General features: G+C 37.2%; 2 protein-coding genes across 2 annotated transcripts; both read left to right on the top strand.

Annotated features, from left to right (window-relative positions):
- The first annotated feature begins 1,501 nt into the window (after positions 1-1,501).
- On the top strand, positions 1,502-2,434 carry LOC100738217 (olfactory receptor 7A17-like). The gene has a single exon (XM_003480768.1). It carries the CDS (start codon positions 1,502-1,504, stop codon positions 2,432-2,434), a length of 933 nt encoding a protein of 310 aa, XP_003480816.1.
- A 2,573-nt stretch (positions 2,435-5,007) lies between these two features.
- LOC100526097 (olfactory receptor-like protein OLF4) lies at positions 5,008-25,874 on the top strand. The gene is made up of 3 exons (XM_003123406.3): positions 5,008-5,158; positions 5,575-5,637; positions 24,901-25,874. Exons 1-3 carry the CDS (start codon positions 5,008-5,010, stop codon positions 25,872-25,874), a joined length of 1,188 nt encoding a protein of 395 aa, XP_003123454.3.
- The last annotated feature ends 1,171 nt before the right edge of the window (positions 25,875-27,045 follow it).

Here is a 27,045-nt window from a genome sequence, read left to right as displayed (position 1 = left end):
AAAGATGTCACTCCTTTGGTCTTTTGGACAAGTTTATTTTTGTTCTCTTACTGTTTTTTCTGGGCATCAGGGGAATGTAATCAGGGTTGGAATGCTGCCAGGACCAAGGACTACTATTCTTTCTTACAACCTCCCAGTGACCACCAGAGCTGATTAGACCTGTTTCCTCCTCATCCATTTCATCTTTTCTCTCTTCCTGTTCATTGAACAGATACTTTATGTTTGCTTAAATAAACAACAGGAAAGAGCCATCTCCAGAATAGATCCCCAGACTTACATGTCCATAGGAAGCTTAAGAATTGGAATTTCTGGAGTTCCTGTTGTGGCTCAGTGTGTTAAGAACCTAACGTACTCTCTGTAAGGATGTGGGTTTGATCCCTAGAAACACTCAGTGGGTTAAGGATCTGGCATTGATGCAAGATGCAGCATAGCTTGCATATGTGGCTCAGATCTGGTGTTACCATGGCTGTGGCAAAGGCCTGCTCCTGAAGCTCCAATTAGACCTCTAGTCCAGGAAATTCCATATGCTAAGGTGCATCCATAAAAAAAAATGAATTTCTGGAAACCATTTCTACCTTATACAGGAAAGATATCATTGTTGCATTGACTTGTATCCATTCATAGTATGTTCAGTAAGACTGGCACTGAGAAAACCATGGGAAAAAACACAGTTCTGGAGGCCATGGTGTGTGTGTCTGTCATGTGTGTGTGTAGGAACAGTTCTCAGAACAAGGGTAGCAGGACTTATCTTCCAAGGTGATTCATACAAACTGGGACCCAGAACTCAATCAAGAAATGCACTAAGGAAGGGATCAGTTTCAATTCATGGAACCCTTTTGCAACAAGATGAATTAGGTGCAAGAGGAAGTCCCTGTGATTTGGTGTTTCAGCAGTAGCAGAGAGGCCTTGCCCCTCCTCAACATGTGCGACAATCTCTCTTACCAATCTTTCCCATGTTCATTCACCTTGCAACACTGGCTTTGGTTTTTTTTACTTTAACATTGGAAACAAGCACTTTCCTCAGAATTTTGCCATGTACATTCTTCTGCTGGGCACACATGTAAACTAGTTCTTCTTTATACCTACTGTTTATTGCTTCATATCACCTGTCATCCTGAATGTTATATAATTTTATTATTTGTTTATATACTTTACATCTATGATCAAAATCTAATGGACTTTGTTCTTCAGACCTCATACTCATTGCCTAGGCAGTGCCTAAAACATGATCAGGTCTCATATTATATTCCTGAAGTTCATGAAGAATTTCTCATTAAGATGGTAAAACACCCAATTTTAAGGGAAAAGCTGAATGGGACAAAAATTCCATATCAGAGGGAGCATAAGGATCTCTTAAGTGAGACCGAATCCATATGCAAAATATTAAAATTAATTTTAACAACAAAATATAAACAGCAGCATTTAAAATATACAAGTAATGCCAATTTGTGCAAAAATTAGCCATTTTATATCCCTCTTTTCCAGAAGTCACTTCCTCTGCATGGAAACAGACAATGATACACAAATTTTAGAATTTCTTCTTCTGGGTTTTTCAAAGCAACCAGAATCACAGCCCATAATATTTGGGCTTTTCTGCTCCATGTACCTGATCACTGTGTTTGGAAACCTGCTCATCATACTGGCTGTCATCTCTGATTACCACCTCCACATACCTATGTACTTCTTCCTCTCCAAACTGTCCTTTGTAGACATCTGTTTCACTTCCACCACCATCCCAAAGATGCTGTGGAACATCCAGACCCAGAGCAAAGCTATAACCTATGAAGGCTGCATCACACAGATTTATTTTCTCATCCTCTTTGCGGTATTGGACATCTTTCTTCTAACCGTGATGGCCTATGACCGCTTTGTGGCCATCTGCCACCCTCTACACTACACAGTCATCATGAACCCTCGGCTCTGTGGACTGCTGGTTCTGGTGCCCTGGGTCATGAGTGTCCTGAATTCCCTGTTACAAACCTTAATGATGATGCAACTGTCCTTCTGCACAAATTTTGAAATCCCCCACTTTTTCTGTGAACTCAATCAGATGATCCAACTTGCCTGTTCTGACACATTTCTTAATACCATAGTGATGTATTTTGCAGCTTCCCTGCTATGTGGTGGTCCCTTCTTTGGTATTCTTTGTTCATACTCTAAAATAGTTTCCTCCATATGTAGAATCTCATCAGCTCAGGGCAAGTATAAAGCCTTTTCCACCTGTGCATCTCACCTCTCAGTTGTCTCCTTGTTTTATTGTACAATGCTAGGAGTATACCTTAGCTCTGCTGCTGCTCACAGCTCACACTCAAGTGCAACAGCCTCAGTGATGTACACTGTCATCACACCCATGCTGAACCCTTTCATCTACAGTCTAAGGAATAAAGACATGAAGAGAGCTCTGAAAGCACTGTTTGTGACGGGACCCATGTAAGCGTCAATTGTCCTAAAGTGAAGAAGCACCCATGATTGCAGAGGTCAAAGTCTCAGAGTCAGAAATTGTGATTTTTTTTTATCAAACTGTAGAAATATAATTTGTTCTTTTTAATTATTTCCTAGAATTTTCATTTCTTTGACTGCAACTTTTCTATTAAATTATATAACTCACTTTATTAAGCTTTTTTCTTTTTCTGACATCCAACAGATTTTCCCTGTTTTTATTCCTACTCTCCCAAATTTATTTCAACAAATCAGAAACATTTAGAAATTCCCATTCCAAATTTCCTAATGAGACAACAGAGATTTTTTCAAAAATACTTTTTCTCAAATGGCATATATCATACCAAATATATTTCTTTGATTTTACTAAAGAAATTATCTTGAGTTGTACTAATCCAATCAAAAATGTATGTTTGATGACCAAATAAATTTATATAATTTTATACAAGAGGAAAATCTGAGACACCATATTCACTTTTCACAAATATTCCTTTGTACATCATTGTCTTACCTGCTCTTTCTGATAATTTAGGCTTTAACATTCTACTGTGATTTATAACAAATCATTAATTTTTGCATGTTTTCTATCTTTCAAGTAAAAGTGAAATTCCATACATAAGTGAGTCTTTCTCTATCTGACTTATTTCACTCACAATAATACCCTCTAGATCCATCCATATTGTCTCAAGTGGCAAGAATTAATCTTCCAAAGGGTGAGTGTTACTCCATTGTATATGTGTATATCACACTTCTGTAACTATGTTGGTTATTGTAAATCATTTTGCAATGAACATTGCTGTGTACATTTCTTTTTAATTTAGTATTTTTGTTTACTTTTGGCAGATACTCTGAAGTGAAATTGCTTGATTATGTGGCAATTCTATTTTTAATATTTTGAGGAAACTCCATAATGTTTTCCATAGTGGATGCATCAAGCTACAATCTCAAAGCCAACATGCACAATGTTTCTCTTTTCTCCACATTATCACCAACATTTGTTATTTCTTATATCTTTGATGATAGATGTTCTAACAGGTGTGAAGCAATATCTCTTTGTGGTTTTGTTGTTCATTTCCCTGATGATTAGTGAGGTTGAAAATATTTTCATATGTCTGCTGGCCATCATTATGTTTTCTTTGGAAAAATTAGCTATTCAGATCTTCTTCCTATATTTTCCATCATGTTGGGTGAGGGGCTTTTTGATGTTGAGTTTATGAGTTCTTTATATATTTTGGATATTAATGTCTTATCAGGTATACCATTTGCAATTATCTTCTCCCATTCATAGGTGGCATTTTTATTTAGTTTGTGCCTTTTTATTTTGTTGCTTTTGTAGTTTTCTTCACTGTGAGAAGCTTTTTAGTTTCATACTGTCCCACTTCTTTATTTTTTTCATTTGTTTGCCTTGTCTAAGGAGTTAATTACTTATAGGAGCGGATACCCCATGGGCACCCAGAAGTGCCCACTTCCCCGGAGATATGGAGTGCACATTTGCACACAGGTCTAAGTAAAATAGAAATTAAAAAAAAAAAAAGTAAAAAGGTCATAAATGCAAGAGTAGGTTTTCTAAAAGATAAAAAAAAATTGATGAATCTTTATCCATGACCACTAAGAAGAAGAGGGAGAGGAACCAAATCAGCAAAATAAGAAGAGAAAGAAGAGAAATAACAACTGATACCACAAAGATTTTGAAAAGTCATAACAGAATACTGTTAACAGTTGTAGGCCAGCAAAGGAAACCCTAAAACACCCACCCCAAAACTATTTAAAGTCATAAATAAATTCAGCAAATTTGAAGAATACAAATTAAGTTACAGAAATCTATATATTATACACTAATTTCTATATACTAGTAATGAAATATCAGTAAGATAGTTTTTTTAAAAAACCCTTTTAAAACAACATCAAAAAGAATTAACTATTCAGGAGTAAATTTAACCAAGGGTGTGAAAGACATACTCTAGAAACTAAAAAATCATTGATGAAGGAAATTGAAGATGACACAAAAAATGAAAAGATACCAAGTGCTCTTAGATGGGAATAATCAATATGGTTAAAATTGCCCTACTACCAAAGCAAACTACAGATTTTAAGCAATCCCTATCAAAACACCCATGACATTTTGCAAAAAACAATAATAAATAATCATAAAATTTGTATGGAACCACGAAAGGCCCCCAAATTGCTGAAGAAATCTTGAGGGGAGAAAATAGCTAGAAGTAAAGCCATCCTGGACCTCCGACTATACTACAAAGCCACAGTAAGCAAAACAGCATGATACTGTCACAAAATAAAATACATATATTAATGTAAAAAAAATAGAGAGCTTAGAAATAAACTTATGCACCTACCATCAATAAGTCTAAGGTGAAAAATGCAAGAATATATAATGGAGAAAAGACAGTCCCTTCAACAAGTGATTCTTGGAAAACTAGAGGTAAAACAGTGAGATTAGAATGTTACCTCATACCATGCAAAAAAATAAACTCAAAATGAATTAAAGACCTAAAAAACAAGACCTGAAACCATAAAGCTCCTAGAAGAGAACATAGGCAATTTGGGATCAAGATGACAGAGGAGTGGGATTTAGAGCTCACCTCCCCCTCTGAAAACACTAGAAATACATCCACAAGTGGAATGATTGACACAGAACACCTCCTGAATGCTGACAGAAGACATCAGACTTCCAAAAATGCAATAAAACCCCCGAATAGGCAAGGTAGGATAATGGGAAAAAGAAAGGAAAAAAAATAAAAGAAAAAAGAGAAAGAAAGAGAGAAAGGAATTGGGGTGGGACCTAGGAAGAAAGAGCAGCAACCAGTTTGGAGAAGGCAAAATGGAAGAGTAACCTGCACAGAGGGTCAACAGCACTGCCCTATACTCCCAAGCCTTGTCCCCCAGTGTGGGTGGGGGCTGGGAACTTAAGTTCAGACTTCAGAAGTCAGGCCTGGGAGAGGACCAGTGTTGGCTATGCAGAGACAGCCTGAAGAGGCTGGACTGTGACCATGGAGGGGGTACTTGGAAAAAACCTAGTCCTGCCAGAGAGGCAAGGCACCATCATTGTTGGGGATATGCAAGGAGAAGAGAGATATTGCCATAAGAGCCTCTGCCCCTGTGAGTGCTCTCAGGCAACAGGACACAGATTACAAGAGGTCTGGGGGCAGGTGAAAGCACCTGCCTCCATTGTGAGCTCCAGAGGTATGAGGCTACTAGGTGACCTGAGAGCAGGCACTGAGATCTGAAAGTGCCTGAGCTCCAGATTACCCCATGAAACCTGTGAATGAGTACCAGATCCTACTTCTGTTGTCCTGGGAGTACAGGCAAATACTGGGCCATACCCCACTGTCCTGGGAATTCTCTAACCACTGTCACCCCAGTGAACCCTGCAAGTGGGTGTCAGCCCTGATGCCACTGTTTTGGGAATTCAGTAAGCCCAGGTACACCTACAAAACCTGAAAGTAAGAGTAGGCCCTGCACTCACTGTCCTGGAATGTAGTGAGTCCCAGATGTCCCTGAGAAACCTGCAAAAAGGCACCAAGTCTTAATCCTACTGTCAAGGGCACACACTAACTACAGTTATCCCTGTGAAACCTGCTAGCAGATGCTCAGCCCTGCCCCTGCTATCCAAGGAATGCATTGAGCCTCAGATACCCCCACGAAACTGTGCCCACTGTCCCTGAAATGCAGCCAGCCCTAGGTATTCCTGCAAAACCCATGAATAGATGCTGAACCGGTCAAGGGGGGATGCAAGGAATGCTGACATGCACACCACCTTTCAAAGAGGTAACAAACAAAGCACAGTGAGGAGAGAGAAAGAGCAAGCATCCAAACTAAAAGCAACCCCATGATTCAGGAAAAGATGATGGAATAGAAAGACTTTGGTTCACTTGATCTCACAAAAACACCAAAAACACAACTAACTGTTGAATAATCATCAACAAAAAAACACTAGAACCAACCAAAAAAGACATTTTTAATTCAAGGACAAAGAAGAGGCCACAACAAGGTGGTAATAGGGGCATTTTTGCAACATAACCAAATCCTATGCCCATCTGATGGGGGGCTGACAAACGGAACACTAATTATATCACAGAGGTTCTCCCACAGGAGTGAGAATTCTGAGCCCCACACCAGGCTCCCTGGCTGAGGGGCTGGCATAGGGAAGAGAATCCCCCAGAGCATTTGGCGTTAAAGGCCAGTGAGACTTGAGTGCAGAAGCTCCACAGAATGGGGGGAAACAGAGACTTCCCTCTTGGAGGCCATACCCAGGGTTTCACATGCACTGGGATAACATGAATGGACCTAGAAATTATCATACTAAGTAAAGTAAGTCAGACAGAGAATGACAAATATCATATGAGATTGCTACTTAGTGGAATCTAACACAAATGATACAAAAGGGCTTACAAGGAAGAAGCAGACTCAAAGATTTTGAGACAAATTTAAGTTTACCTAAGGGGAAATATGGGATGGGAGGGATGAATTGGGTGTTGGGATTGACGTATAAAAACTACTATATATAAAATGGATAGGTAACAGAGATCTACTGTATAGCACAGGGTGATCTACTCAATACTGTGTAATAACCTATATGGGGAAAGAATCTATAAAGGAATGAATATACATATATGTATAATTGATTTGCTTTGCTATACACCTGAAATTACCACAACTTACTAAATCGACTATATTACAATAAAATGTATTTTAAAAAAGAAAGGTGGTAACCAAAAAAAAAAAAAAAAAAAAGAAGAAGAAGAAGAAGAAGAAGTGGTACATATATAGAATGGAATATTACTCAGCCATTAAAAAGAATGAAATAATTTCTTTTGCAGCAAGATAGATGGACCAAGAGTTTATCATATTAAGTGAAGTATGTGAAGACAAGAGAAAGGCAAATATCATATATGTCACTTACATGTGGAATCTAAAAAATATAAATATAAATTAACTATTTCTAAAACAGAAATGGACTCACAAACTTTCGGTTTGCTGAAACGAAAAAGACTACAGAATGGGAGAAAATATTTCCAAATGATATGACCAACAAGCAGTTAATATCCAAAATATATAAACAATACATATAACTCAATATTAAAAAAAAACAGGAGTTCCCAATGTGGCTCAGAGGTAAATGAACCCAACTGGGATCCATGAGAATGTGGGTTCAATCCCTGGCCTTGCTCAGTGTGTTAAGGATCCAGCATTGCCATGAGCTGTGGTATAGGTCACAGACATGGCTCAGATCCCATTTGCTGTGTCTGTGGCATAGGCCAGCAGCTGTAGCTCTGATTTGACCCTTAGCCTAGGAACCTCCATATGCCACGGGTGCGGCCCTAAAAAGACAAAAGACAAATAAAATAAAATAAAATAACAACAACCCAATCAAAAAATGGGTAGTGGAGCTGAATGGATATTTTTCCAAATAAGACATACAGATGGCTAACAGGCACAGAAAAAGATGCTCAACATCACTAATATAGAAATATAAATCAAAACCACAACAAGATACCATCTCACACCTGTCAGAATGTCTATCATCAAAAGTTTATGAATAACAAGTGTTGGAGAGGATGTGGAGCAAAGGGAACCCTGATATTCAGTGGGAATGTGATTTGGTACAGCCTTTATTGAAAAACAGAACAGAGGTTCCTCAAAACACTAGAAGTAGAACTACCATATGATCCATCAATCCTATTCTTGTGTATACATCTGGAACAAACCAGTCTATGGCCATACCACCCTGCATGTGCCCAATTTCATCTGGAACAAACAAAAACTCCTAATTTGAAATGATACACATACCCCAATGTTACTAGCAGGACCATTTTACAGTAGCCCAGATATGGAAGCAACACAAATGCCTGATTAATCAGCAAGCGAATGGACAAAGAAGTCAGGATATATTAGCCATGAAAAAGAGTGATATTCTGCCATTTGCAGCAACATGGATGAACCTATATTATGTTAGCAAAATAAGTGAGACAGAGAAAGACAAATACCATATGATATCATTTTTATGTAGAATCTAAAAATAATAAAAACAAATGTACCTGCAAAACAGAAAGAGGCTCACAGATATAGAGAACAGATGAGTATTTACCAAAAAGGAGAGGAAAAGGGGAGGGGCAAATTCAGGGTATGGGATTAAGAGGTAAAAACTTCTATGTATAAAATAGATAATCAACCAGGATATATGCATAGCACAGAGCATTAAAGCCATTATCTTGTAAAAATTTTAAATGGAGTATGAGCTATAAAAATACTGAATCACTACATTGTACACCTGAAACTAACATAATTTTGTAAATTAAATATTCCAATAATTTTTAAAAAATGAGTAGAAGTTCCTGAATAGATATTTTTCCAGGAAGATGCACAGATAGCCAACATGCACAGAAAAGGTGTTCAATACACAGAGGGACAAAAAAAAAAAAAAAAAAAAAAAACACAATGAGACTAGTGATTATCTAAAAAATAAGACAGAAGTGAAGATGAGAATGTGAAGAAATAGTAACCTGAAGCTCTGTTGGTGGCTATTTGTTGGCCCAGCCACTACAAAACATCAGTATGGAAGTTCTTCAAAAAGCTAAAAATGGGACTAACAAATGATCTAGCAAATCCATTTCTGAATATTTATCAAAAAATGAAAACACTAATTCAAAACATATGTATGCACTTGTATGTTCATTGCAGCAGTATTTCCATAGCCAAGATATGAAAGTAACCCAAGTGCTAGATAGATAATAATAAAGAAAATGTAGTATACACATATATACAATGGGATCCTACTTCTCCACAAAAAGAATGAACCTACCTAAAGAGACAAAAGACCTGTACTCTGAAAGCTATCAGACACTGATGAAAGAAATCAAAGACACAAATAGAAAAATATACCACAGTCTTGGATTGGAAGATTCAACATAGGCAAAATGACAATACTGCCCAAGGCAATCTTCAGATTCAGTGCAATTCCTACCAAATTACCAATGACTTTCTTTACAGAGCTAGAACAAAATATTTTAAAATTTGTATGAAAACACGAAAGACCTTGAAGAGCCAAAGTAATATTGAAAAGAAAAAACGAAAATGGAGGAATCAGTCTTCCTGAATTGATACTCTGCTACAAAGCTGCAGTCATCAAAACGGAATGGTATTGGCACAAAAACAGAAATATATAGATCAGTGGAACAAGATAGACAGCCCAGAAATAAACCCAAACACATATGGTCAATTAGTCTATGACAAAGGAGGCAAGAACACACAGTGGAGGAAAGACAGTCCCTTCAATAAATGGTGCAGAGAAAACTGGTCAACTTCATGTGAGAGAATGAAATGATAACATAGTCTAACACCACATGCAAAAATAAACTCAAAATGGATTAAAGGCCTAAATGTAAGGCCAGACACTATAAAACTTCTAGAGGAAAACATAGGCAGAACACTCTTTGACAAATATTATAGCAATATCTTACTTGATCCACCTCCTAAAATAAAAACAATAAAGACACAAATAAATCAACAGAAACTAATTAAACTCAAACGCTTCTGCACAGCAAATGAAACCATTAAAAAATGAAAAGACAACTTACAGATAGGAGGAAAATTTTTGCAAATGACTCAACCAACAAAGGTTTAATCTCCAATATATACAAACAACCCATACAACTCAACCACAAAAAAACAAACAACTCAATCGAAAAATTGGCAGAAGACTTAAATAGACATTTTACCAAAGAAGACAAACAGATGGCCAGCAGGCACATGAAAAAATGCTCAACATCACTAATTACTAGAAAAATGATAACAAATCAAAGCAAAAATGAGGTACCACCTCACACCAGTTAGAGTGGCCACCATTAACAAATCCACAAATAACAAATCCTGGGGAGGGTGTGGAGGAAAGGGAATGTACACTGTTGGTGGGAATGTAAATTGGTACAACCACTAGGTAAAACTGTTGGTGGGAATGTAAATTGGACAACCACTGGGGAATACAACATGGAAATACATTAGAAAATCAAATATAGAACTACCATATGACCCAGCAATCCCTCTCCTGGGCATATATCGGACAAAAAAAAATCATTAAAAAGTTACATGCACCTGTATGTTCATCACAGCACTGTTCACAATAGCCAAGACATGGAAACAACCTAAATGCCCATCAGTGGATGAATGGATTAGGACAAAGTGGTACTTATATACAATGGAATACTATTCAGCCATAAAAAAGAACAAAATAATGTCATTTGCAGCAACGTGGTTGGAAATAGAGACTCTCATACTCTTGTTTCTGAGTGAAATAAGTCAGAAAGAGAAAAACAGACACCATATGATATCACTTATAAGTGGAGTCTAAATTATGGCACAAATGATCTACTGACAAAACAGAAAAGATCATGGACATGTAGGACAGACTTATTTTTTGCCAGGGAGGAAAGAGAGGGAGTGGGATGGATTGGGAATCTGGGGTTAGTAGATGAAAACTCTTGCATTTGGAGTGGACATGCAATGAGATCCTACTGTATAGCACAGGGAATTATATATCTAATCACCTGTAATGGAACATGATGGAGGATAATGTGAGGAAAAGAATGTGAGGAAAATATATATATACTTTGCTGTACAACAGAAATTGACGGAACATTTTAAATCAGTCATAATTAATTTTTTTAAAAAGAATGAACTATTGCCACTTGCTACAACATGGATGGACCTAGAGGTTATAACACTAAGTAAAAAAATTAGTCAGTAACAGAAGCAATACTGTATTATCACACATATATGTGAAATCCAAAAAAATGCCAAAATTTTAGTAATAAGAGTGAAATGATGGTTACTAGAAGTCAGGGGTGGGGTTTTTCAGGAGATATTGGTCAAAGGTTCTAAACGTCCAATCATAAGATCCATAAATTTGGAGGATCTAAGAGACATTTTTAGTGATGTCTGCGATGACAATAGTTAATAATGCTGTATTCTATCCTGAAAGTAGGAAAGAATGAAAATTAAATGTTTTCACCACAAGAAAAAAATTAATTTTCTGAGGTGAAAGTGTTAACTAATTTAGGGATAATCATCTTATAATATATAAATATATCAGATAATTATGCTGTAAGCAAACTTATGCAATGTTGTAGGTCAATTACATTTCATTAGGGCTGGAAAAATGAAATAAAATGTACAACTTGTAGAAACAAAGGAGCAATATAAAAATTGAGCATACACTGTCTGATTCTATTTGTATATATCAAGTAAATTCAAAATAATTTTTCTTTGTTTTGTGCACAATTGTGAGCAATCTTAACTCACTAAGGTTGTTTTATTAGTTCTGAATGTAATGCAGGATACTGAACAGAATTCAGATGGATGTTTGAAGGAATCAAAGATACATGTGGCGACTTCATAGATAGCTGTTTAAGGAAAGCTACCTGCCATACTTTGGGACCCCGTGTTTTTTCAGTGGGTGTTTTTATTTATTTATTTTTATTTTTTACTGTAGTTGACTTAAGGTGTGTGCATTTCTGCTATACAGCATAATGACCCAGACACACATATACACACACACATATGCTTTCCTTTTCTTATACCATCCTACATCAAGCTCTACCCACGCAGACACTGGACATAATTCAGTACAGTTGGACCCCATTGTTTATCCATTCTAAATGTAATAGTTTGTATCTACCAATCCCAAATTCCCTTTCCTCAATGTGAGTTTTTACTGTATGAGTCATGCCTTCAGAGACTGGCTGATCTCAACACCAGTGTTACTGGAACAGCCTTGACAGTGGGAAAACTTTGGCTTTCCCAGGAGCGAAGTATATATTTTTTGAAATTTATACATTAAAGATTTGATCCCAAAACAAAAAAAAACATTGTGGCAGCATTTTGAGTCCTAACAAAATGTTCAAAACTTCTGTGTGTGTACACATGGGTATGAGTTTGCATACATTCTCTTTCAAATAACCACATTGACGCATTGATGCATTTGCTATCCCATTCTCTTTTTTTTTACTTTTATATTTAATTTATTTTTTATTATTATTTCCGCCAACACACTGTTTTTTCCACTGTACAGCATGGGGACCAAGTTATACATACATGTACACATAATTTTTCCTCCCATTGTCATGCTACATTGTAAGTATCTAGACATAGTCCTCAGTGCTACATAGCAGGATCCCATTGTTAATCCATTCCAAGAGCAATAGTTTTCAGCCATTAACCCCAAGCTCCCAATCCCTCCCACTCCCTCCCCCTCCTCCCAAGCAACCACAAGTCTACTCTCCAAGTCCATGGTTTTCTATTCTGTGGAAAAGTTCATTAATGATGTATATTAGATTCCAGACTTAAATGATGTCATATGGTATTTGTCATTCTCTTTCTGACTACTTCCCTCAGGATGAGTTTCTCTAGTTCCATTCATGTTGCTGCAAATGGCATTATGTCTTTCTTTTTTATGGCTGAGTAGTATTCCATTGAGTATATATAACACCTCTTCCTGATCCAATCACCTGTTGATGGACATTTGGGTTGATCCCATGCCTTGGCTATTGTGAAGAGTGCTGCATGAACATGAAGGTGCAGGTGTGTTTTTTAAGGAAAGTTTTGTCTGGATATGTGCCCAAGAGTGGGATTGCTGGGTCATAGGTAGTTCTATGTATAGATTTCTAAGGTCCCTCCATACTGTTCTCCATAGTGGCTGTACCACCTGACATTCCCACCAACAGTGAAGGAGGGCTCCATTTTCTTCACACCCCCTCTAACACTTGTTATTTGTGGACTTATTAATGATGGCCATTCTGACTGGTGTGAGGTGGTATCTCATGGTAGTTTTGATTTGCATTTCTCTAATCATTAGGGATGTTGAGCATTGTTTCTTGTGCTTATTGGCCATCTGTGTGTCTTCCTTGGAGAAATGTCTATTCGGGTCTTTTGCCCATTTTTCCATTGGGTTGTTGGCTTTTTTGCTGTTGAGTTGTATAAGTTGCTTGTATATTCTAGAGATTAAGCCCTTGTCAGTTGCATCATTTGAAACTATTTTCTCCCATTCTGTAAGTTGTCTTTTTGTTTTCTTTACTGTGCAAAATCTTGTCAGTTTGATTAGGTCCCATTGGTTTATTTTTGTTCTTATCTCTGTTGCCTTGGGAGACTGACCTGAGAAAATATTCATAAGGTTGATGTCAGAGAGTGTTTTGCCTATGTTCTCTTCCAGGAGTTTGATGGTGTCTTGTCTTATAGTTAAGGCTTTCAGCCATTTTGAGTTTATTTTCACGCATGGTGTGAGGGTGTGTTCTAGTTTCATTGCTTTGCATGCAGCTGTCCAGGTTTCCCAGCAATACTTGCTGAATAGACTTTCTTTTTCCCATTTTATGTTCTTGCCTCCCTTGTCAAAGATTAATTGACCATAGGTGTCAGGGTTTATTTCTGCATTCTCTGTTCTGTCCCATTGGTATGTCTGTCTGTTTTGGTACCAGCAGCATACTGTCTTGACTGTGGCCTTGTAATATTGCTTGAGGTCTGGAAGAGTTATGCCTCCACTTGGTTTTTGTTTCTCAGGGTGGCTTTGGCAATTCTGGGTTTTTTTTGTGGTTTGATATGAATTTTTGGACTGTTTGTGGTAGTTCTGTGAAAAATGTCATGGGTAATTTGACAGGGATTGCATTGAATCTGTAGATTGCTTTGGGTAGTATGGCCATTTTTACAATATTAATTTTTCCAACCCAGGAACATGGAAGATCTTTCCATTTCTTTCCATCTTCTTTAATTTCCTTGATGAATGTTATATAGTCCTCAGCATATATGTCCTTTACCTCCTTGGTCAGGTGTATTCCCAGGTGTTTGATTTTGGGGGTGCAATTTTAAAGGGTATTACATTTCTGTATTCCTTTTCTAATATTTCATTGTTCATATACAGAAATGTGACTGATTTCTGAATGTCAATCTTATATCCTGCTACTTTGCTGAATTTGTTGGTCAGTTCAAGTAGTTTTTGGGTTGAGTCCTTGGATTCTCTGTGTATAGTATCATGTCGTCTGCATACAGTGACAGTTGTATCTCTTCTCTTCCTATTTGGATGAGCCTTTTATTTCTTTTGTTTGTCTGATTGCTGTGGCTAGGGCTTCCAGTACTATGTGGAATAGCAGTGGTGAGAGTGGGCATCCCTGTCTTGTTCCAGATTTTACTGGGAAGGCTTTCAGCTTTTCTCCATTGAGTATTATATTTGCTGTGGGTTTGTCATAAATGGCTTTGATTATGTTCAGGAGTGTTCTCTCTATGCCCACTTTGGTAAGAGTTTTGATCATGAATGGATGTTGAACTTTGTCAAATGCTTTTTCTGCATCTATTGAGATGATCATGTGATTTGTGACTTTTCTTTTGTTAATGTGGTGTATGACATTGATTGATTTGCATATGTTGAACCATCCCTGTGAACCTGGTTGTGGTGTACTATCTTTTCTATATGTTGTTGGAACACCCTCACACCATGCACAAAAATAAACTCAAAATGGCTTAAAGACTTAAATATAAGACAAGACACCATCAAACTCCTGGAAGAGAACATATGCATCAGTCCTACAAATGTTATCTCATGTCAGTCTCCCAAAGCAACAGAAATAAGAGCAATAATAAACCAATGGGACCTAATCAAACTGACAAGGTTTTTGCACAGCAAAGGAAACCAAAAAGAAAACAAAAGGACAATTTACAGAATGGGAGAAAATAGTTTCAAAGGATGCAACTGACAAGGGCTTAATCTCTAAAATATGCAAGTACCTTATACAGCTCAACAGCAAAAAAGCCAACAACCCAGTGGAAAGATGGGCAAAGAACCTGAATAGACATTTCTCCAAGGAAGACACACAGATGGCTAATAAGCACAAGAAACAATGCTCAACATCCCTAATGATTAGAGAAATGCAAATCAAAACTACCATGAGATACCACCTCACACCAGTCAGAATGGCCATCATTAATAAGTCCACAAATAACAAGTGTTAGAGGGGGTGTGGAGAAAATGGAACCCTCCTTCACTGTTGGTGGGAGTGTCAGGTGGTACAGCCACTATGGAGAACAGTATGGAGGGACCTTAGAAATCTATACATAGAACTACCTATGACCCAGCAATCCCACTCTTGGGCACATATCCAGACAAAACTTTCCTTAAAAAACACACCTGCACCTTCATGTTCATGCAGCACTCTTCACAATAGCCAAGGCATGGGATCAACCCAAATGTCCATCAACAGGTGATTGGATCAGGAAGAGGTGTTATATATACTCAATGGAATACTACTCAGCCATAAAAAAGAAAGACATAATGCCATTTGCAGCAACATGAATGGAACTAGAGAAACTCATCCTGAGTCAAGTAAGTCAAAAAGACAAAGACAAATACCATATGGTATCACTTATATCTGGAATCTAATATATGGCACAAAGGAAACTTTCCATAGGCAAGAAAATCATGGACTTGGAGAATAGACTTGTAGTTACCAAAGGAGAAGGGGAGGGAGTGGGAGAGACTGGAAGCATGGGGTAAATAGATGCAGAATGTTGCCTCTGGAATGGATTAGCAATGGGATCCTGCTGTGTAGCACTGGGAACTCTGTCTAGTCAATTATGATGGAACACGTAATGCGAGATAAAAGAATATATACATGTATGTGTATCTGTGTCACCATGCTGTACAGTAGAAAAAAATATATATATAAAGAAATAAAAAAAGACCTCACAAAAGTAAATAAGTAAATAAAAAGAAAGTCAGGGATTTTTAGTTCTTCCTTAAGGGCTCTGGACAGTATTCTAAACCATAATATTGTGTTGTTTTACAGAGGCTAAATCCCCAAAATATGAATTATATTCTGACCACAAGCACATAGAACCCAACTGGTTGGAACCAGAAGTTTGTTAAATTACCAAAACATCACCATGTTACCCCACCATTAATTAATCAGAACTGTGTACAAGCTGATTATATGCCCTGTGACTCTCTCCTTCATGCTGCCTTTGTTTTCTTTTTTAAAGTTTTTTTCTTAAAGTACAGTTAGTTTACAATGTTGTGCCAATTTCTGCTGTACAGCAAAGTTACCCAGTCATACACACATACACACATCTTCCAACATGTTCCACCACAAGTGGTTAGATAGAGTTCCCTGTGCTATACAGCAGGATCTCATTGCTTATCCACTCCAAATAGCTTGCATCTATTAACCCCAGACTCCCAGTCCATCCCACTCCCCCTCTGCCTTGACAACCACAAGTCTGTTCTCCATGTTCATGAGTTTTTTTTTTCTGTATATAGCTTCATTTATGCCATGTATCAGATTCCACATGTAAATGATATCATTATGGTATTTGTCTTTCTCTTTCTGACTTCTCTTATATGAGAATCTCTGGTTGCATCCATATTGATGCAAATGGCATTATTTTGTTGTTTTGTGGCTGAATAGTATTCCATTGTCTATACATATCATATCTTTTTAAAATTTAACTTCATTGGAGTATTGTTGATCCATAATGTTGCATTAATTTCAGTTGTACAGCAAAGTGAATCAGTCATACATATGAATATATCAATTATTTTTTTTCCATGTAGGTGATTACAAATTTTTGAGTAGACCTTCCTGTGCTATGCAGTAGGTTCTTGTCAATCATCTATTTATACGGTAGTGTGTATATGCTATTCCCACCCTCCCAATTCTTTCCTTACCCCAGTGGTTTCACCTATGGTAACATAAGATCCATTTTGAAAACTGAGAGTTTTTTTCTGTTTTTGAAATAAGTCCTTTTGTATCATTTTTACTAGATTTCACATATAAGTGATGATATCCCTTACACTGTCTTTAAAAACTCTTCCCTGAAAGCCTTTAGGGAGTTCAGCTCTTTTGAGCATAAACTGCCAATTCTCCTTGCTTGGATGCATTTGCTCATCTTACAATAAATGCTGTACTTTCCTTTATCACAACCCAGTCTTTGTGCTTTACTGCACGTGGGGGAGCAAGACTCAAGTCTAGTTCAGTATCAATAGCTGCATACCAACTTTCCTAGAATAAAATGTTTCAATATAACATCTTTATTATCAAATGTGATTGGAATGGTGGGGACCTGCTCTGTTCTCGGCAGGGCTTATCATGAGTCTGTAGTCAGGCAAGAATCTGTACCTTGTGATTCTAAAGCTCATCCATGATGTCATGTGAGGCCATACTGCACTTCTATCTTGAATTAATATGTCATTTTACTCTTTTGATATATGTAGGCTAATCATCTAATTTGCAGAGGGAAATGAATGTTTTATATGTGAATTTCCTTCATTTAATTCCACTACTGTAATACATGAATATGAAACTTTGTTTTTTCCCAGTTAGGAGAGGTATTGTAATAGGGAAGAAACTCTGCTCTATTGCAAGTTAATCACTAAGGGATGTTGCCCATAAGCTTAAATACATAATGGCCCACTTCTGGAAATCCTGCCTCTCAGGTAATGACCTTTAAGACAAAATATCTTTGTTTAGCTCACAAGAAACATTCTGACAAGTCCTACCCGTGAATGGCTGCAGGAAGGAAGAAATTGATACATCCACTCCAGAATCTGGCTGGAACCCAGAATTTATCCCCTCCTCTTTTAATATAAAAGAAGCTTGAATTCTACTTTGGGGATGATGGTACTTGGGACACTAGTCCATCATCTTCTCATCAGCTTCTGGCTTTCCAAATAAAGTGATCTTCCTTGCCACAACACCTCATCTCTCAATTTATTGGTGTGTACTATGGTAACCAGTATGAGTTTGGACTCTGCAACAATATCTAACACCCCTGTTAGTTGTGTATTGACTCAGCTACCTGTGCCAAGATCCTACCCTGGCATAAACATTAGAATTTTTTAATACTAATAAACTTATTAAAGAACAATTATACATGATATACTATATCCATTTAGTGTTTAAAAATTAAAGAAATTTAAAAGGCATTTAACTATTAAGACTATATTCTGCCTGGTTCCATTTGTAGACAACCTGAAAAGGTATACAGTAAGATTGACTTCTTTGTTAAGTATTTGTTTTAAAGTTAATCCCCTGGTCCCTCTTTCCTTACTTCAGAAGGAAAAAATGGAATAATAAACATAATTTCTGAGGGATGCAGTAAGAGAAAACATAATCTATAAAAACACTTGTGTAGTCCAAAGAACATATTCAAGCATATGGAGTGTATCTTTGTGCAATGTTTGTATATGTTTTTTCTCTCAAAGAAACACACTCACACACATATGCAAATGCACAAAGATGTTTAAAATCTCATGTATTATGTTGAAGGAAATTTTACAGGAAGTTGAAAGGTTATGAAATGAAAGTAATGAACATTTGAAATAAGACGAAATCATGGATTACAGAAATGCAGACAAAATGACATTAAGTACAGTGTGTGACCTTACCTTTGATGTGAATTAATTTTTCTATATTAAAGCTTCAAAATCAGTTTCACTTTCATATTTAGGGAATGGGGCATTCAGTTCACCAGATAATGAGGCAAATATCTCCAAACTCACTGATGCTAATTTTTTTCTATTAATGTGAGATTTCAAAACAAAATACCTTTATCCAGGGGAAACTAGATGACTAAACTGAAAACTTATAATCAGTTCCCATTAACCATTTATTATTGGAGAAATGTGGGTATTCCTATTGCTACCTTAACAAATTACTACAGTAATGGATGAAAAATTAAAGTTCTAGAGGTCAGAAGTTTCTGTTCCTCTCACTGGACTGAACACAAGATGTCTGTGAAAGCTGGGATCCACCTGGGTGTTCCAGGGAAGAATGCATGGCCTTCCTAGATCACTTTCTAAGGTCCACCTGAATTCCGTGTCTCATGGTGCTTCCACCATCTTCAAAGCTAGAAGCGTAGCATCTTCAAATCTCTCTCTGACCAATTTTCTTCCTCTCTCCTACACTTTTAAAAGATCATTGCCATTACTTACACCAACTTGGATAACCCAAACTAATCTCATTGTAGAATCAATGATTAGCAAATTTATTTTATCTGTTGGCTTTACTCCCCTTTATTATAAGCTTATATATTCAAAAATTCTTGGGATTAGGATGTGAAAATCTTTTTGAAGCCCTTATTCTGCCTACTACAAAGTTGTTTTCTGATGTATATTATATGATGTCATTCAAGAGCGCTTAGAGGAGGAATCAAACACAGAATGTATTACAGCCTCTGCAGTGAAGAAAATTTTTCTTACAAAATTACATACAAAAATTACTTGGGGCACTGAAGATTTAAGTTTACCCACATCTTACTCTAACCTAAAATCGCAGCCTTGTTAAAGTGTGACAACAGACCAGGACCTACAGCATCAAACCTCTGAGAGTTGTTAGAAATGTAGATTCCTTAGCCCAATTGAAGACCTATTCAATCAGAATTTGCACTTGGATTAGAATCCCTGGTGACTTGTTCACAGAGTAACATGAGAGAATGCTGATGTAAAATGGGTTTTCTCACTTTCTTAGTGTTCAAATTTGGGGTAGCATGATTATTTGTTTTGAGTGCTGTCCTATGTATTATGGGAATTTAACAGCATCCTTCCTGACATTGTCAAAACTCCAGAAGCAAAACCATCTCTAGCTGAGAACCATGACCCAGAGTTTAATAACTGGAAGCATCCTGGTAGAATTCCATTCAAAACTCCTTCCCAAAATCAGATTGCAATTTTCAGCAGGATAGAGGATGGAGTTAAAATTGTATGACCTCACAGAAGGAACATCTCTAAAAATTAAATCATTTAATCCCTATAATGTGATAAGGTAGGTTATGGTGCTTAAAAATATCTAAATATATCTCAGAACTTACAAACATTAGCTTCAGATAGAAGTATGAAACTCCTCATAGCACTAGTAAAAGTGTCAGGAAGCCAAGATAAGTATCTCCCAAAGTTTTATCTTAAAGAAAACTGAGTTGTCCCTCTTATATAGAGGGAAGTCATAATTTTCTAAGGGTATTGTAGGGTATGTCCCCACCACAAGTCAATACTTTGAAGACTCAAAGAACCTATTCAAGACAGTTGCCTCAGTCTCACAGGGCTTATAACCTATCTCCTGAGAAACAGAGAATCAACAGGTAGACCAAGCCCCATAGGGAAATCATGTGCACACAGGTCACTATAAATGAAGGAAATGTACCTAATGAGCAGACCTAGAGAGCTGTAAATATCTCTTCTACTCAGTCCTTCAGCCTGTGCAGTTTGGGTGGGTTAGACTTGGTTGCTGCTTTTGGAGTCCTAAGTCTGGTGTGCATACTGATGCTTGACCTCTTCCTGATGTCTTGTCTGGGGACATAGCTTCAGTCTCCATCATTAACCAGGCATGGAAGAGATTCTGACTTCCACACAGAGACCTTCTTCTCAGAGTTCCCTTGCAGGTGAGTCCAAGAGACCAAAAGTCACTGCAGGAAAAGTTTATAGGGAATGAACTCTAAGAATATTTACCTAAGGTCACCTGAACACTAGCTCAGCCTAGCCTAGAATCCATAGACCACTGTGGTTGTTTGCCTGCTTGATTAAATATCAATGTATTTTTATGAAGCTAAAAAGAGAAACAAACATTAAACTCAGTAAGACAATGTTTAGTGATGCCAATAAATGACAGGAATGGAGGCCTGATTAGAAGGGAGATGAGAGGCACAAAGTGCTTCCAGAAAATATCCAAGTATCTTATTAATTAACTGGAGCAGAGAATGGAGTATTATATATGGAAGAATGTAAAATGAAGTGAAGGCATTTCTAACTTTTAAAATGAGGCATATTTGACCACGTTTCTTCCTTGATGAGAAAGAACACCACCAAGGCATGCTTGCAAATATATCCTTCCACCAGTAGTACACATATTTCACAGTATATGAGATATATATTACACAGTGTCTTCTACAAAACAAATGAAAAAAATTTGCAAAGAGGGGCAAAGAGGGGCATGCTAGTGAGCTTACTATGCAATCATTTCATTTCCCATGAGCCTGAATATGTATGCAGATTTGTTAACCATTTACTTTATCTAATATTATCTGTGTGAGTCTTTTGTTGTTGTATACTACAATCAGAGACATTTTATTCTTGCTGTTGATTGCAATCTTTCAAGAAAATAATTGAAGTTTTACTCACAAGCTAGTTGGTTGATTTTTTGTTATTTTATGTAGGTATAGATGTATTTGAGGAAAATATGAGTGTATATAATTTCTGTGTGGTCAAATCTATCAACCACTCATATTGTGCTCTCTCCATTGTTTTTTTTTTTCTGAAAAAAATGATCCGTCTCTTTAATATTCTTTCTTGAAAATTGTCATTCTAAGCAAAAATGATAGTGAAAGGTCTGCATCCTTAGTGCTAATAAATCACCCATTATATTTTTACCCAGAAATTTCACATTTCTGTTACTCTTTATTGTTATTTTTGACCCTGTACCATTAGATCTATTCCTAAATGTTTCATCAACCATCATTTGGAAAGCATTCTTCTTTACCATTTGTCTAAAAAAACACACATCTTCCTGAGCACATTGAAATTAACAAATCTTCGTGTAAGATGAAATTATCACTTATATCCTTTCTCCCTATATCTCAAATGCACTTTGGCTATGTTTATATTTCCAAGTCATTGGTAAATTAACTTTATATTAGTGACCCATGTTAATATTGCTACATTACTACTCTTTCATATTTTTACATAACTTTCTCATAGATTTTCATTCCATTTTGCTACATACAGTTGTTTTGAAACCTCCCTACATAACGTATCCTTATTTTCACTGACATTTTTCCCATAAGATCTTATGTTCTTTTAAAACTCCTTTTCTGTATGAGGTACACATACATACTCATTTCTTTTACACTATGAATGAATAGAATCCTATATACATTCTAAATGCTCTTTATGTTTTAGTAAAGTAATTTTTCCTATCTTTTGTTCTGTTTTCCTTCTTACTCAAAAGTTCTTCACAGACCTGCTTCCAAACAATAGAATAATTAAGACATTATTTTTATGGCTATAAAACATTTCATGGTGTTCCTGTGCTCCTCTCTCTTTGGTGGTCTTTCATATTCATCATTAGATTGATATTATATCAGTGCTACAAAAATATGTTGACATGGCGAAGATCCAACTGTGCATAATTGTTCATGATTTTGTCCCCAGGGTTCACCAAGACGTGGCCAGATATTTTTATGATGGTCACACACATAGGGCTCCATAGAGGTCAAGGATGCTCTAAACATCCTACAGTGCACAGGACAGACTTACACATACACAAACAATAATCTGGCCTAGAATGTCAATGTGTCAACACTGGAGAATCCTGAGTCAAAGAATAACTGTATTTTGAATATTTATAGCTGTCCTCAGATTTTTCCCTTAAATGTTGTAACACTTCACTTCTCTGACAGAAAAATCAGAGAGTACACCCTGGCTGATAGTTCAGAAGTTCTCACCCCAAAATAGGGTGACAAATGTGACAGATCTTTACATTTTCACATCTTTTACATTTTTTCCCAGGACTATGGTATGAAATATTTCATGCTGCTTTCTTAAACTATATCCCGAGTTAGATATATATGTATATATAGATACAGATATCTTAAAATCCAGGTTTTGAGAAAGAATATATATATATATCCTTATATATATATATTCTTTACATACATATAGATAGATAGATAGATAGATAGAAAGATTTGTGTTTTTATATACATACAGACTTATGTTAACAGATTCTCATGTGTCTTTAGTACAAGGCATAAAAAAGGCAATGCCAAAATCAAGGCACAAATTTACTTGTACCTGGGAAAATTAAAGCTAGAATTTTCAGATACCATGTGTGCATAATCTGAGCTGATCAACTGGAGTCATAACAGCCTCCGACTTTGAATCAGAGGAGTTAGTGGTGAAAAGACATGGAAATAATATAGCCTAGGAAGACTGTAGGATTTCCTGTGCGTTTGTCTATGTGTTGTGTGTTTCTGTTCATGCCTTGTGGAATGTGAGAAGTCCTCAGAGTTGGGGTGCTGAGCTCATGTATTCCAAGGCGACTCTCATATACAGAAGCCAGAACCAATCAATGCAAGGGATTCATTTAAACATACAAGCTACCTTTGCAACAATTTCATAGAGTGCTAGAGTTACATACTGTAGATAAGGGACTCCTGATGTCTTGAAGATTTAGCAGCAGTAGGGAGACCACTTTGTTCCTCAACAGTTTCTGACACCCTGTCCCCTCACTCTCCCACCTGACCATTACCCTCCCCACAGCAGCATCATTTTTTTAAACTTGACCATCTTAAACAAACACCTCTCTGGGAGTTTCGCACTAGCTGATTTTTCCTGCCTGGCATACACCTCTCCTAATGGTCACGGCTCTTGTTCTTTTATCCTTGAGGTCTCTGATCAAATGTCACCTTATTCTCAAGTCTTACCCAAATCCATTAAAAAAAATAAAATCACAGCCCTCGGGGAGTTCCAATTGTAGCTCAGCAGGTTTCAAACCTGACTAGTATTCATGAGGATGCAGCTTCAATCCAGGCCTCACCCAGTGGGTTAAGGATCTGCCATTGCTGTGAGCTGTGGTGTAGGTTACAGTTGTGGTTAGGATCCTGCATTGTTTTGGCTGTGGTGTAGGCTGGTGGCTGCAGCTCAAATTCGACCCCTAGCCTGGAAAGTACCATAGATTGCAGGTGTGGCCTTAAAAACCAAAAAAAAAAAAAAAAAAAAAAAAAGCAGCCCTCTCATACTTGTTTTCATTTTCTTCATAGCACATGTCATCATCTGACATGCTATATATATGTTTTATTTGTTTATGTTATTTCTCTGTCACTGGATTTTAGCAGCTTGTTTTCAAAATTCAATACTCATCACTTGAAATATTGCCAACTCAATTTATATTCCCCAAATGAATGAAGACTTATCTCATTGAAACTGGAATACATGACATCTTGGGGGGGAAGCTGAGAATTGGAGAAATTTCTTTTTTTTTTTTTCTGTCTTTTGTCTTTTGTTGTTGTTGCTATTTCTTGGGCCGCTCCCACGGCATATGGAGGTTCCCAGGCTAGGGGTTGAATCAGAGCTGTAGCCACCCGCCTATGCCAGAGCCACAGCAACTCAGGATCCGAGCCGCGTCTGCAACCTACACCACAGCTCAAGGCAACGCCGGATCGTTAACCCACTGAGCAAGGGCAGGGACCGAACCCGCAACCTCATGGTTCCTAGTCGGATTCGTTAACCACTGCGCCACGATGGGAACTCAGGAGAAATTTCTTAATTAGAGATGACACAGGTAATTCCAAGAGGACCAAACCTAAAAACAACATATTGATATTAATTTTTGACAGCAAAACATAAATGGTGGCATTTTTAACAATGTGACTATTGCCCATGAGTATAAAAATAAAGATGTTATTTTTCCCCTTTCCCTGTAGTCACCTACAAGACACCAAAAAATATAACAGGAGATTCAGAAATTCTTCTTTTGAGATTTTCAGAGAAACCAGAACTGCAGCCCCTCATATTTGGGGTTTTCTTCTCCATGTACCTGATCACTGTGTTTGGAAACCTGCTCATCATCCTGGCTATCAGCTCAGACTCCCACCTCCACACACCTATGTACTTCTTCCTCTCCAACCTGTCCTTTGTAGATATCTGTTTCACTTCCACCACCATCCCAAAGATGCTGCAGAACATCTGGACACTGAGCAAGGTAATAACCTATGAAGGCTGCATCATCCAGGTGTATTTTTTCATGCTATTTGCGGGGTTGGACAACTTCCTCATGACTGTGATGGCCTATGACCGCTTTGTGGCCATTTGCCACCCCCTCCACTACACGGTCATCATGAACCCCCAACTCTGTGCAATTCTGGTTCTGGTTAGCTGGATCATCAGTGTCCTGCATTCCTCGTTACAAACCTTAATGACCTTAAGGCTATCCTTCTGTACAGAGGTAGAAATCCCTCACTATTACTGTGAACTCAAGTTGTTGATCCAACTTGCCTGTTCTGACAACTTTCTTAATGACATGGTGAAGTTTTTTGCAGCTGCTCTGCTAGGTGCTGGTCCCTTTGTTGGTATCTTTTATTCATACTCTAAGATAGTTTCTGCAATACATAGAATTTCATCAGCTCAGAGGAAGTATAAAGCATTTTCCACCTGTGCATCACACCTCTCAGTTGTCTCCTTATTTTATTTTACAGGCTTAGGTGTATACCTTAGCTCTGCAGCTACTCATAGTGCACACTCAAGTGCAATTACCTCAGTGATGTACACTGTGGTCACACCCATGCTGAACCCCTTCATCTACAGCCTGAGAAATAAAGACATAAAGAGGGTTCTGAAGGTATTTTTTAGAATGGCATCTAGAAAAGGTCATTTGTTTTCAGCTGAGAAGGTCACATGATTGAAAGTTTCAAAGGCTCAGAGCCATAAACTTCAGCTCTTTGATCATATTCTTTGATCAGATTGTGGGAGTCAAACTTCCCTCTGTTTATTTTTTGAAATTTTCATTTATTTGACTTCAACTCCTCCTTACAATTTGTGGAACTCATTGATTACGCTTTTTGAACTCCATCGTATCTAAAAATTTTTCCCTTTTATGCTTTTTCTGACTCTCTCAAGTTTATTCTCAACCTTGGATCTGAAAAATGGGGGAAGTCCCATTTTTCATACAACTGGAAAGATTTATCTTTTTTATCAAAGTATGGTTGATTTACAGTGCTGTAAAGACCTTTTCAGATTATTTTCCCTATGCATTATTTATTTTATTTGTCTTTTTATGGCCACACCCACAGCATATGGAAATTCCCATACTGGGTTTGAATCAGAGCTACAGCTGCCAGCCTATACCATAGCCGAAACAACATGGGATCTGAGCCACGTCTGCAACCTACACCACAGCTCATAGCAATGCCAGATCTTTAATCCACTGAGCAAGCCTAGGGATGGAACTCACATTCTCATGGATACTAGTCAGGTTCGTTACCACCAAGCCATGATGAGAACTCCCAGTTATTAATTTTTCTTCCATTTAAGTTTATTTTTATTGAAGTATAGTTGATTTATAGTAGTATATGAGTTTCAGAGTACAACATGGTGATTCAACATTTTGCAGGTTATGATTCACTTAAAATTATTGAAAAATATGTCTGTGCTATATAATATGTGCTTGTTGCTTATTTATTTTTTTCTATTTAAAAATAATTTATTTATCTTGCCCCTTCCACCTTCTTTTTCCCAACTGGTAACCACTAGTTAGTTCTCTATATCTGTAAATTTGTTTATGTGTTTATATATACATTTGCTGGTTTCCTTTTTGTAGATTCCACATATAAAATTTTTTTGTCTTTTTTTAGGGCCACATCCACAGCATATGGAGGTTCCCAGGCTAGAGGTCTAATTAGATCTATAGCTGCCAGCTTACACCAGAGCCACAGCAACACCAGATCCGAGCCCCTTCGGTGACCTACACCACAGCTCACAGCAACACCAGATCCTTAACCCACTGAGCAAGGCCAGGGATCAAACCTGCAACCTCATGGTTCCTAGTCAGGTTCATTAACTACTGAGACATG

Source organism: Sus scrofa, unplaced genomic scaffold, assembly GCF_000003025.6.
Source record: "Sus scrofa isolate TJ Tabasco breed Duroc unplaced genomic scaffold, Sscrofa11.1 Contig2258, whole genome shotgun sequence".
In the NCBI taxonomy this organism is placed as follows: domain Eukaryota; kingdom Metazoa; phylum Chordata; class Mammalia; order Artiodactyla; family Suidae; genus Sus; species Sus scrofa.
The sequence above is the reverse complement of the archived record's forward strand: the minus strand, read 5'-3'. Positions and strand labels throughout refer to the sequence as shown.

Excerpts from the sequence above, each read along its gene's own strand:
- LOC100738217 (XM_003480768.1), top strand. The coding sequence starts at position 1,502 with ATGGAAACAGACAATGATACACAAATTTTAGAATTTCTTCTTCTGGGT.
- LOC100526097 (XM_003123406.3), top strand. The coding sequence starts at position 5,008 with ATGACAGAGGAGTGGGATTTAGAGCTCACCTCCCCCTCTGAAAACACT. Across the intron at positions 5,159-5,574 it reads AAAACCCCCGAATAGGCAAG|GACACAGATTACAAGAGGTC; the intron begins GTAGGATAATGG and ends CTCAGGCAACAG. Across the intron at positions 5,638-24,900 it reads CTCCATTGTGAGCTCCAGAG|TCACCTACAAGACACCAAAA; the intron begins GTATGAGGCTAC and ends CTTTCCCTGTAG.